This window comes from Belonocnema kinseyi, chromosome 2 (assembly GCF_010883055.1).
Source record: "Belonocnema kinseyi isolate 2016_QV_RU_SX_M_011 chromosome 2, B_treatae_v1, whole genome shotgun sequence".
Taxonomy (NCBI): domain Eukaryota; kingdom Metazoa; phylum Arthropoda; class Insecta; order Hymenoptera; family Cynipidae; genus Belonocnema; species Belonocnema kinseyi.
In genome coordinates, this window is record NC_046658.1 from 114,609,219 (window position 1) to 114,622,697 (window position 13,479).

Below are 13,479 nucleotides of genomic sequence, written 5' to 3' on the forward strand. Positions count from 1 at the left end.
AAATATTTAACAAACGTAAAGAGGTTTCGATGATTTTATGGGAATTCAATGGATGGAGGAGTTTACCACTCACCAGAGTGCGCGATCTGTTCGGCTCCCAGTTCTGCGAAAATTTAAATGGAATATATGATACATAGCTTTTTTTATACAAATTATTAATAAAAGTTTATTGTTTATTCGTAAAATAGTGTCAAAGTGTCAGTTACTTCGTTTAAAAAGAAAAATTTATTATTTTAAGTACGGTCATTTTTTCTGGCGTAGTTCTATGTTTTACAACCATAACATTATTGTTTACTGAAATAACCTTTCAAAGCAGATGTTTTCAAAAGTTTTCTATTTTCTAATAGCGGAAACTAAAAACAACCACATTTTGAAATTAAAAAACTAATGGTTTTTGGAGATAAATCGTCTTGTTTTTGTTGTTGCTTTTGATTAAAAATATTTGTTGGTCGAAAAATCAACTATTGCATTTTACGTTATTTGTTGAAGAATCAATCTTCTTGATTTAAAATAAACTATTTTGATGAAAATCAATTCTTTATTAAAAATTGATTACCTGCAAATTTAGCTTGTCCGTTTTTGGTTAAAAATTCGCCTCTTTTAGTTTATGAATGAAACATTTTGATGAAAATTCATATATTTGATTAAAATTTCGTTTCTTTTCGTTTAAAGTTAATGTTAATGTTTAACAAATAATCATTTTCCGCTTAAAAATTTAACCGATTAAAAAAAATCGTTTCTAATTTCTTGACGATTTATCTTTTTAATTGAAAATTCAACTATGTTTTTAAAATTTACTTTTCTTAGAAAATTATTTTTCTTGTTTGCAAATTCATCTTTTTAGTTCAAAATTAATTATTTTTAATTGAAAATTTAAGTACCTCGTTTAAAGCATCTCATTTTTATTGGTTTAAAATTATTTTTTAATTTAAAAGCGAATTATGTCATTTTTGGTTGCAAATCCTTTTTAGTTGTAAATTCATTTCTTTCGATTAAAATTTAACTATTTTATTGAAAATTTGTTCTCTGCGTGTTGTTGAAAATTAATTTTTGAACTTAAAAATTAACTATTTCATTTAAAATTCTTTTTTTTTTTTAAAGTTAACTGTTTCTTATTTAATGTTAAAATATTCTTGGTTGGAATATTAACTACTTAATTTTTCGTATTTTTGTTTAAAAAAAGAGGTTTTTCATTTAATATTAAATTTTTTTTTAGTTTAAAGTTATACTACTTTGATAAAAAGTAATTATCTTGGACGAAAATTAATTTTTTAACCGATAATTTAAGCATTCAGTTATTTTTCGGTTAGAGCTTCAAATACTCAGTTTTTTTTTTGAAATCTCATTATTTTGGTAGAAAATTGAACAATGTCATTTTTGGTACAAAATTTATCTTTATTAGTTGAAAACTTCACTATTTGGCAACAAAAGAGAAGAAGAGAAAAATATTAAATTTTTTCTCTTCAAACTGAATGACATACTCTTTTACTTTATTTTGCAAATAAACTATGACCATTTGTTAATAATTTGTATAAAAAAAGCTGTTTTAGATTTATAAAATTTAAATAAAATAGAAATAAACAGATTGCGCGCTCTGGTGAGTAGTAAACTCTCCCATTTCAAGGGATCTCCTTGAATTTCGAAATATCTCACATAATTTCAAGAATTCTAACCGATTTCTAGAGATTTTAAGGTATTTTTCAGATTCAAAGTGATTTTAAGGATTGGTTTAACTCCTAAAAACAGGTGTTAATTAGCATATTAGAAAAAAATCGTGACATTTTCCGGGTCCCCTCGCCCTTGATAAGCCCTACACAATTAATGGATGCTCTCATACTTAATTAAATCTATTTCATATTTAATTTGATTGATAGCACGAAATGTCTTATTTTTTTTCAGGAAAAAGATAATGTAACTGATTCAGTGTCGAGTTGTCAACATATACAGGCAGCATTTCGTTGTTATGCGGAAGCGCAGCCTTTAACTCTGAAAAATTCGATATTGTTATCTCTAAATGTAAATAATGAAATGAAACAAGAAATCTGGTTATTAGCGACAGAAACATCCGGGCCTTTGGTTCAGAGAGTTTCAAAGCATATTATGGCGGTTAAGTGTAAAGCAACACCCAAGCATCCTTTGGGTTATTTACATTTTTCGTTCTTTAACACCAAGTTGAAAGACCGAGTCGAGCATCGATTTTTTTGCAGCTGTACTGCTTTTAAAGTGAGTATAGAGCATAGGAAAAGATTAAGTTTTTTAAAAGTGTTTTTCAATTTTTTACATTTTAAAGATTAAAAATGACTTTTAAGATTTAAATCTTTGCAGATAAAATTCTAAACACTTAGGAGATTTAAAAAACACTAGAAGATAAAAATTATTTAATCATTACGTTATTTGTAACTATTAAGGTGACTTTGTTATTATTTTAAAAAGTAACTTGTATCTGGGTAGAAAATTCATCTCTTTTGATTGAGAATTCAGTTATTTAGTTGAAAAGTCATGTATTTCCTGAAAAATTCCACTATATTGGTAGAAAGTTTAACTATTTTGTTGACGAGTAATTTTTTGTTGAAAATTCATATTTTTTATTTAAAAATCCAACTGTTTTGTAGAAAATCGTGTTTTTGTCTTGAAAATTCCACAATTTAGTGGACAAATTATTTTTGTTTCAAATCAAAATTTTTTCGCTTGAAAAATTATCTCTTTTTGTAAAAAAAAATCTAATTTTTTTTAAAGAAAGGTTGAAATAATATGAAGTATTATATTTTTCCTTAATAATTCATCTACTTTGGTTGAAAATTCATGTATTTTGTTTAAAAATCTTTTTTTTAGTTGGATTCTCCTGTGATTGATTTTAAATTAAAATCTTTTTACGGACGAAATAATATTAATAACTATATTTGACAATGCAACAGTTTTGTAGAAAATTCGTCTCTTTTCCTTGAAAATGAACAATTTATTGGATAAATTTCTCTTGCTTCAAAATTCGACTTTTTTGCTTCAAAATGTATCTCTTTTTGTTGAAAAAACAAAATTTTCTTTTTGAAAGGTTAACTATTTTAGTAGCAAATTAATCTGATTTATTTGAGGTTTTAGTTGTTGAATTCAACAGTATTTAATTTCAAATTAAAATTTATCATGGTTGAAATAATATCAAATATTATATTTTTCGTTGAGAATTTTTTCTTTGGTTGCAAATGCATGTATTTTGTTACAAATTAAACTATTTTGGTAGAAAATTCCACTATTTATTTATAGAGTTTTTTTTTAATTCATATTTTTTATTTGAAAATTCAACTGCTTTGTAGAAAATTCGTGTCTTTGTCTTGAAAATGAACAATTTAGTGGACAAATTTCTCTTGATTCAAAATTCAACTTTTTTTCTTCAAAATTTATCTCTTTTTGTTGAAACATCTAATGTTTCTTTTTGAAAATTCAACTATTTATTAGAAAATTAATTTTATTTCTATGGAATTTCATATATTTGGTTGAAAATTCGTATTTTTTGGTTAAATTCAACTATTTTGGTAGAAAGTTTATCTAGTTTGTTGAAAAATAACGAAAAGTGTTATTGAAAGGTCATATTTTCGGTCAGTAAATTCAACTCTGGTTGAAAAGTGTTTTTTTCTTTTAGTTTGAAAATTCTTCTTATTTGGTAAAAAAATGTCTATACGGGTTTAAGCTAATTTTGGAAAATTCATATTTCATGTATAAAATTTAACTACTTGGTTTCAAAGTTGAACTACTTTGTCAAAAATTTAGTTGCACGGTTAAAGATTAATAATTGTAGTTGAAAATTCATCTCTTTGGTTGAAAATTTAACTCTTTTGTTGGAAAGTCGTGTTTTTGGTTTGAAAATGGTAGAAAATTGGACTATTTGAGGTATGAAAATTCAATTACAATATCATTTAAAATCCATGTATTTTGTTAAAAATGTAACGGTTTTTGGTAGAAAGTCTGACTATTTTTTGGAAAATTCAACTCTTGTTCAAAAGTGTTCTTTTTAATTTGAAAATTTATTTCTTCTGGTAAAAAAGCTTCATCTACTTTGGTTAAAAATATAACTTTTTGGTTGAAAATGTGACTGGAAAATCTTGTTTCGTTCTCAATTCTACTATTCTGTTGAAAATTCATATTTCTGGTTGACAAATTCATGTAATTTCTTTAAAAATTCAACTATTTTGGTAGAAAGTTGAATTATTTGCTTAAAGAATAAATTTTTTGATAAAAATTCATACTTTTAATTTTAAAATGTTACTGTTTTGTAGAAAATTCGTCTCTTCCTCTTGCAAATTTAACAATTTAGTGGAATTTTTTTTCTTAAAAATGTATCTCTCTTAGTTTAAAAATCTAATTTTTTTTGGTAAATTTGACTATTTTAGTAAAAAAGATAAGCTGATTTCTTTAAAGATTCAGCTATTTTGTTGAAAATTCATCATTTTGGTTAAATTCAACTGTATTTCATTTGAAATTAAAATCTTTCTTGGTAGAAAATTCATATATTTTTGTTAAAAATTCAACTATTTTGGTAGAAATTTCAACTAGTTGGTTGAAAAATACAGAAAATTTTGGTTGAAAATTAATATTTTTGGTTTATAAATTAACTCTTTGGTTAAAGTGTTTTTTTTAGCTCGAAAATTGATCTGTTTTGGTATAAAAAATTCTATACAGGTTTAAGCTATTTTTTAAAATTTGCGTTTTATGGATACAAATTAAACTACCTGGTTGAAAGTTGAACTACATTGTTAACAATTTATTTGTTTGGCTGAAGATTTATAATTTTTGTGGAAAATTCATTTCTTTGACCGAAAATTTAACTATTCTGTTTTAAATTATTATTTTGTATGGTAAAAAATTCCAATATTTGCTTGAAAATGAACTTTTTTGATTGAAAATTTAACTCTTTTGTTGAAAATTCGTCTCTTTGTGTTCAGAAATCCGACTATTTGGCTGAAAATTAATATTTTAGGTATTTTAAGTATCTATTTTGTTGAAAATGCAATATTTGTACTTGGAATGTTAGAAATTTAAAGCGTTTCAAATTGAATCATACAAAAGGTTTTTTATCCGAAATTGGAAACTTTTTAGGCCCTGGTACTTAAAAATTATTACCTGAATTTCAGAACAGAGTCTTAAATCTAGATAAATTTTACTGAATTTAATTGAACTAATTTTCAGGTATAACAATTATAAATATTATTTTACAGTCACTCAAAAAGTGTTTTCAACATTTTTAATGGTTCATGAAAACAAAGGAATCGAAAATTAATTCTGGCGATCCTGCTGAATAATGCCGAAAAACCTATTCTAAATATACATTGCTTTTCACTTGCCAAAATATATATTTTTATTATTGTAACTAATTCATATTTCTTTTTTAATTAAATTTTTATGAGTTATGATATTAGTTATTTTGATTTTTAAATTATAAAATTAAGGAAGTGAAAAATGTAACTTTTTAGGTAACTTGAAGTTACTTTATTAAAGTAACTAGTTATTAAAAAAAAGTAACTTACCCAGCACTAATTAAAATATCATTGCAATGAATGGGTTCAATTTTTTAAAATAATCACATACACTTTCAGGCATCGAAATCAATGACAGATAAAACCGACTCTTCTAACTCGACACAGAACAAACGTTGCGTTCACTTTTATGCTTGTATTTGTGCTTTCGCAAGCGAGGAAAAGCTGTCGGAAGAGTTCGAATATTATATCAATCTGGACCAAACAGAATTAATTATACCAAGGTCGCTTATCTCGAATTTTGGGACTGATGAAACCGATAAATTGATCAGCTTGGGTAAATGTCTCTTCTTTGTTTTACTTGTCAAGAACATTTTTCATGTACCAAGACGTCTTCCAATTTTATTCATGTTTTAGAAACTAAATGATTTAATTTAATCATTAATCCATTTTTTCGGAAAATTGACTAAAATTTTCAATGATATATTTATAATTGAATTTCAGATTTCGAGAGTCTGTCAGATGATACTCAATTGCTAATATTCCGAGACGATACAATAACAGTTCATAATTTAGGAGGCGATTTGGACACTGTAAACTTAGACACAGCCATTTTATCGAACAATTTGGTCGAGAACATTAAAGTTCAATGTGATCAAAATTTACTCGACGATGCCAGCATCATTTCACAGGTATTATTATTATTATTATTATTATTATTATTATTGAGTATTAGAAAGGGTGTCCAGCGATCTTGAAAAATTTGAAAACCTGGAATTCTCCTTGAATTTTGGTTGAATTTGAAAAACCTGGAAATATCCTTGAAGTTTTCAGGAGAACCTTGAATTAATTTTGTCTTTTCTTTAAAAAAATCTTATTTAGAAGAAATCTTGCTACTGAAACGTTTTTTATTTATCAAGATATAATTGATCTTTTACTCATTACAGAATAAATAAAGATATTTCTAGGCATTTTTTGTAGACGTGACAAAATTATTTTGTAGATTGCAACGAACAGACTTCAACATTGTGAATAATTCTATAGGTTTTTAATTTCAAAATATTTCCTAGATTTAGGAAAAACTTAAGAATAATTTGAAAAGATTGGACAAAGATTTTTCAAAAATGTTCCAAAGATTGCGAACATTTCATAGAGATTGCAAGTATTTACAAATTTTAAAAAGGCATGTACGCCAGATTTCTCAAAGATTAAGAACATTTCCAAATATTTTGAAACTTTCAAAAGATTTCAAAGATTTGAAAAAATTTCACTAAGATTTCAATTAATTCAATTATTTGAACGAATGAAAAAGAGATCACAAACAAATAGTTAAGGAAAATCGCACAATTTTTTAAAAAGATTTTACAAAGATTTCACAAAGTTTTTAAAACTTTCAAAAAAATTAAAGAATTTCAAAGATTTGAAAAAGAGTACAGTACACCTGATTTCAAAGATTTAGAAACATTTTGAAAATTTAAAACGATTTCAAAAGGTTTCAAAATATTTTAGAAGATTTGAAAAGATTTTACAAACAAATATTTAAGAAAAATTTCACAAATATTTCAAAATATTTCACAAAAATTTCACAATGCTTTTAAAATTTTCAAAATGCTCAAGGATTTCAAAGATTTGAAAAAGGCGTGTACACCAGATTTCAAAGATTTGAAAAAGGTTCCAAAGCTTTCGAACATTTCATAAAGACTGCAAGTATTTAAAACATTTACAAAAGGCATGAACGCCATATTTCAAAGATTTCACAAAGATTTCGAACGTTTTCAAATGTTTTGAAACTTTCAAAATATTTCAAAGATTTAAACTTGTTTAAAAGGGATATAGTAAACCAGATTACTAAGATTTCGAAAGATTTTAGACAGATTAAATTTTTTTTAATTTCAAATTAATGCAAAAGATTTCACGAAGATTTCAGAAAAAATTCATACAGATTTAAAACAAATTAAAGGATTTCAAAGATTTGAAAAAGAGTACAGTACACTAGACTTCAAAGATTTTAAAACATTTCGAAGATTTGAAAAGATTTCACTAAGATTTTTAATAATTCAATGATTTCAACGAATAAAAAAAGATTCACAAACAAATATTTTTTAAAAAATTGAAAAGATTTGAAAGATTTCACAAAAATTTGATTAAGTTTTTTTTAATTTTCAAACGAATTAAAGGATTTCAAAGAATTTAAAAAGAGTGCAGTACATCAGATTTCAAAGATTTAAAAACATTTTGAAGATTTGAAACAGTTTTAAAAGGTTTCAAAACATTTTAGAAGATTTTAAAAGATTTCACAAACAAACATTTAAGAAAAATTTCAACAATATTCCAAAAGATTTCACATAAATTTCAAAATTCTGTTTAAATTTTCAATAAGTTAAAGAATTTTAAAGATTTGAAAAAGGGTTTAGTGAACAAGATTACTAAAATTTTGAAAGAGGTTACACAAATTAAAAATAATTTCAAATGATAACAGATTTCAGAAAGATTTCAAAGATTTCATTAAAATTGCATACTGTTTTCAAAAGAATAAAAGAATTCTAAGGACTGCAAAAAGGGTACAGTATACCAGAATCAAAATATTTTTAAACGTTTCGAAGATTTGAAACGATTTCAAATATTTTAATGATTTCAAACGACTACGAAAGATTTCGAAAAACTATATTAAAGATGTTAAACTAATTCAAATAATAAAAGGGTTTAACAAATTTGACAAGATTTCAGAAGATTTCAATGTTTTCAAATAAAAGCAAAGTATTTAACAAAAAAAGGAAAGCTTCCACAAATATTTTAATAATTTCATAAAAATTTCAAAAGATTTCAAAAAATTTAAGATTTCAAGGATTTCACATATTTTACAAAAAGTTAAAAACATTCCAGAAAATTTCCCAGAAATTTCAACAAATTCACGAATATTTCACAAAGATTTCAAGGATTTCAAAGACGACTTATTTCTGCAAAAATTTGAACATTTATTTATGTATGGTTCTGCTTTCTTTAAAAATTGTGCCCAAAAAAAAATAAAAAAGCTCATTTTTTCCAAGCATAATAAACGGTTATTTCATTTTTTGATATAAAAAAAGTAGACCTGGAAAAACTTGACATTTTAACGTAGTAAACCTGGAAAAGACGTTGAATTTCGTTCCAAATCAAGGTAGTCGCTTTTTTAAATGAAAAGATCACTTTAGACACTTTTCTTTCAATAAATTAACAACAGATTAAAAAAATGTCAAAAGATTTGACAAATTAACTATTTTCTTCCAAATTTATCTTTTCCGTAAATTCAACTGTTTTTTATTTGAAAATTCAACTGCTTTGTTCAAAATTAATCTATTTTGTTTAAAATTCTTCATTTTTGGGTAGAAAATTAATCTTATTGGTTGGAAATTCATCTTTTTATTTTAAAAATTCACCTTAATGTTAATAAATTTATCTGTATGGTTGAAAATTTTTTCATTTCTTGTACAAAATTAATCTTCTTTTTTGAGAAAATTCATCTCTTTGACTTGAAAATTCAAAAAATTGTATGCGAAATCAACTATTTTGTTAAAAATTTGTCTTTCAGGTGATATCAACTGTTTTTAGTTTGAAATTTAAATTTATTTTAGCTGAGAATACAACTATTTTGTTAAAAATTTACCTAGTTTGTTAAAAATTCGTCATTTTTGCTAACAAATTAATTTTCTTTTTTAAAAATGGGTAATTTTTGGTAGAAAATTAATCTTCTTGGTTTGAAATTCATATTTTTCTTTGAAAATTCAAGTAATTGATATAAATTTATCTATTTTCATAAAAATGCAATATCTTTATTTTAAACATTAGGAATTTGGAGCGTTTCGATTCGAATCTAATATTATAACCTACATAACAATTATTTTTATTAAAAATTGATCTATTTTGTTTTACGTTCTTCATTTTTGGTAGAAAATTAACATTCTTGGTTGAAAATCCATTTTTTTAAATTCACCTAATTGGTTATAAATTCATCTATGTGGTTGACATTTTTTTCATTTTTTGTACAAAATTAATCTTCTATTTTGAGAAAATTCGTCTTTCTTGCTTGAAAATTCCACAATTTGGATGTGAAATTAAATATTTTGTTGAAAATTTGTCTTAGGTGAAATCAACTGTAGAAAATTAATCTTCTATTTTCATAAAAATGCAATATTTTTATTTGAAACATTAGAAATTTGGAGCGATTCGAATTTAATATAAGTACCTACATTTATTTTATTCAAAAGAATTTAGTCCCATATTATCGTAAAAAAATCTCCTTATTTATCCTGTTTTTAAAACATTTTGATTTGCAACTACCATTGGTTTATGATTCGAGTTTAGTTTCTCGATTGAATTCTCCGCGATTTATTTTCTGCCAACGATCTCCTTATAATCTACCAAATTAGCAAATAACTTGTTTAGGAACTTTTTGAAATTGCCATCATCGAAAAGAATATATTTTAAAGCGTCTTGTTTTCTAATGTCTCAAATTTATATTTATGTTTCCTTAATACCGAATTAAAATCTTGTAAAAAAAGGTAGGAAATTGGATCTAAATTCTCAATTTTAGTTGAATTAGGAAATTTCTTTTAATTTAAGAGGAAAAAAAGGGTGATTTAGATAAAAAAAAAGGGGGGGGGGCACTGTAATCCCTAAGATACTTATTGTAATTCTTTGATAATCCTAGTTTTACATTAGGTACATAATTTGGAGGTGATCGACCAGAATGCCGTCTTTGATGGCAGCACGGTAAAAATCATCAGCGATCAAGAACTTTTAAATAAATTTGACGATGTAAATAACGGCCAGTGTATTTTAAACGGCGACTTGGAAGTAATCAACCCTAACTCTGTTAAAATCCTCGACACAAACATTGTTCTCGACGCGAACAGTGTCGAATTGCTAAATCGAAATTCAATCGGCGATAATAACACTACAAGAATTATCGAGAAAAATACAGTGATGCAGTCCAACTCTAAACTTCAGAACACTAACGCCCCCGTTGCAAATTCCGCGAAAAGAAAAAGAGACGATAAATTTCCAGTCAGCTCGAATTCATTCAGCTCTAATAATTTGAATTTGGTTGAATTAAGGAAAGCAAAAACGAAGTTAGCGAATGTCAAGAAATATTTCAACTCAAATGAATGCGTCAACGAGTATTCCACTAATCACTCCTTCTTAAATTGGCTTGCTTCGATCACTGAAAGGATCAATCAAACGATGCATTTTCAATTCGATGGGAAACCGGATCCTCTCGTTTTTCACGTTCCTCAAGCTTTCTTCGAGTGTCTTCGAGAAAGGATATCTTGTGGCGCTAAAAAGAAACGCCTGCCAAATTCGACCACTGCTTTTGTCAGAAAAGATGGAGTTCCTCTCGGTACTTTTACAAAATATACGTGGCAGATAACGAATATTCTCCATGTGAAAAGCATTTTTGATACTCCCTTGATCCTACTGGAAATTACGAGGAGTTTCATTCAAAACGCGGATGGAAGTTACGAGTTGTATAAACGAGAGGAAACTGAGATTGATCGGTTTAAAAAGACGATGAACAAAGCACTCATCAAACCCCAGGAACTGAAAACTTTTTTGAAAGTCGGTGAGTGAAATTTTAATTTATTTTTTGACCGGGAATCTTAATATTTTTAGGTAAAAGTCTTTCTATCATTGACTTCAACCGTTTCTTAAATAATTAATTAAATTTTTGTGTTTTTCAATTATTATATAATTTAGTTTAGAACAGATAATTAGAAAATCATTCAATTGAATTCTTTTATTGTCTTTTTTCTTTTAAAACAGTAATTTTATCGAAATGCGAAGAGTAATTTCAATCTTTTAGCCTATTATAAAAGAAACATCTCGTTTAGAAAAAATTTTGCTGCTGACATTTTTTTTATTCGTCAAGATATAATTTATCTTTTGTTTATTACAGAATAAATAAAGAATTTTCAAGACACTTTTTGTTGAGGTGTTCAACTACTTAGAAATTATCAAAATTATTAGTTTAAAATTTCTGTGTTAATTCAGTTTCTGAATTAGAATAAGCCATGGCCATACAACGGATTTTTCGAGGGGTTGACCGCTCGGTTTTTGGAGTGTACAACGTATTTCAAATGAAGATTTCGCAGAAATTTCACAAACATTTTAAAACTTTAAAGATTTAAAGGATTTAAACATTTTGAAACGATTTCAAGAGGTTTTAATACATTTTAGAAGATTTCAAAAAATTTCAAATAATGCAATGACATCAACGAATACAAAATATTTTCCAAACAAAGATTTAAGGAAGATTTGATAAACATTTCGAACATTTCATACAGATTTTAAAACTTACAAAAGAGTTTAAATATTTTAAAAAGGGTATATTCAACCACATTTCTAAGATTTCAAAACATTCCAAAGTTTCTAAACAATTTCACAATTTTTTAGAAGATATCAAAAGATATCACTAATATTTGTAATAATTTAAAGAATTCCAATAAATTGACAAAGATTTCGAACATTGCATAAAGATTTACAAACTTTCAAAAGATTTTAAAAATTTCAAAACATTTCAAAGATTTTAAATAACTTCAAATTTTTGTAGGAGATGTCAAAAGATTTCACAAAAGTTTCAAAGATTTCATAAAACATTCATAAAGACTTCAAAACAATACGAGAATTTCAAAGTTTTGAATAAGGATACAGTACACCAGATTTAAAGGTTTTCAAACCATTTCTAAGATTTTCAACGATTTAAAAATGTTTGACAAGATTTCTCAAACATTTAAAATAATTCTTAAGGATTTCAACAAATTTCAAGAATTTCAAAGATTCCAACAAGGGAGTCTGGTACACCAGAATTCAAAGATTTCAAAACATTTAAAAGTTTTTTTATTATTTCAAAAGGTTTCAATAAATTTGAAAAAATTTGAAAAAAATTTAATAATTTTAAATGAGCAGAAAAGATTTCACGAATAAAGATTAAAGAAACATTTCAAAGATTTTATCAAGATTTTAAAAAATTTCACAAAGTTTTCCTAGATTTCAAAAGATTTAACAAAGATTTCAAATATTCCAGTGATTTCAAACGAATACAAAAGACTTAAAAAAGATTTCACAATTTCTTTCAAGAATTCATAAGGATTTCAAAAGAATTTCAAAAGATTTCAAGAATTTCAAATTATTTCAAAGATTTCACGGAAATTTCAAACTTTTACGAAGGTCTTTAATACTTCACAAAGATTTCAAAAGATGTTACAAAGATTTTATTGATTTCAAAGACATTACAAAGATTTAAAAATATTCCTAAAGATTTCACAAAGACGACTCATGTTCGCAAAAAATTAAGAATTTGCTTATTTACGATTCGGCATTCTTTAGAAATTTTTGGCCAATAAGAAATGAAATGGCTCATTTTTTACATGTATGCCGAACGTTTATTTCATTATTTGATGTAAAAAAACGGAGACCTGGAAAATTTTGATTTCTTGACCTGAAAAGTCTGAAAAAGACCGTGAATTTTGTTCCTAAGAATCGCTAGACACCCTATTCAATTTTTAAGCTTACATTTTAATTTAAAAATTTTTAAATGGAGTTATGACTTAAACAATTAAAAATTAGAAGCGTTTAAATGGAAGATTTTAGATAAAAAACGATTTTAGTTGAGAATTAAAATGTTTCAATCGGAAAGTCTTATTAGTTAAACAAATGTAAACGCCTGTTTGAAACTTTATAAACTATTTTTAATTATAAAAAAACTTCAAAATAATATATTCATAATAAAAGGCTCACAGCAAATTTTAAATATTATTTCAGTTTAAAATATTCCATTTTTAAAACTTTCAATTTGAAATTTTTTATCAAAAAAGGGAACAATTACTTAATATTTAGCTATATCTGACTGTTCATTAAAAATCAGTAATTTAAAATTGAATATTCAAAAACAACCTAAAAACTAAACTTTAAATTTACAATTTAAATTGCGCTAATTAAAAATTTTAATTTCTAAGACAAATCGATTAATGTTGATATA

General features: G+C 25.3%; 1 protein-coding gene across 1 annotated transcript in view; it reads left to right on the forward strand.

The window, feature by feature from the left end:
* The window catches only part of LOC117167513 (uncharacterized protein C2orf42 homolog), a 28,209-nt gene that overhangs the window by 9,252 nt on the left and 5,478 nt on the right, over positions 1-13,479 (forward strand). The window contains exons 3-6 of the mRNA XM_033352512.1: positions 1,900-2,223; positions 5,586-5,802; positions 5,970-6,157; positions 10,164-11,064. Coding sequence (XP_033208403.1) covers positions 1,900-2,223; positions 5,586-5,802; positions 5,970-6,157; positions 10,164-11,064 — 1,630 coding nt within the window. The remainder of the gene's footprint in view (positions 1-1,899; positions 2,224-5,585; positions 5,803-5,969; positions 6,158-10,163; positions 11,065-13,479) is intronic.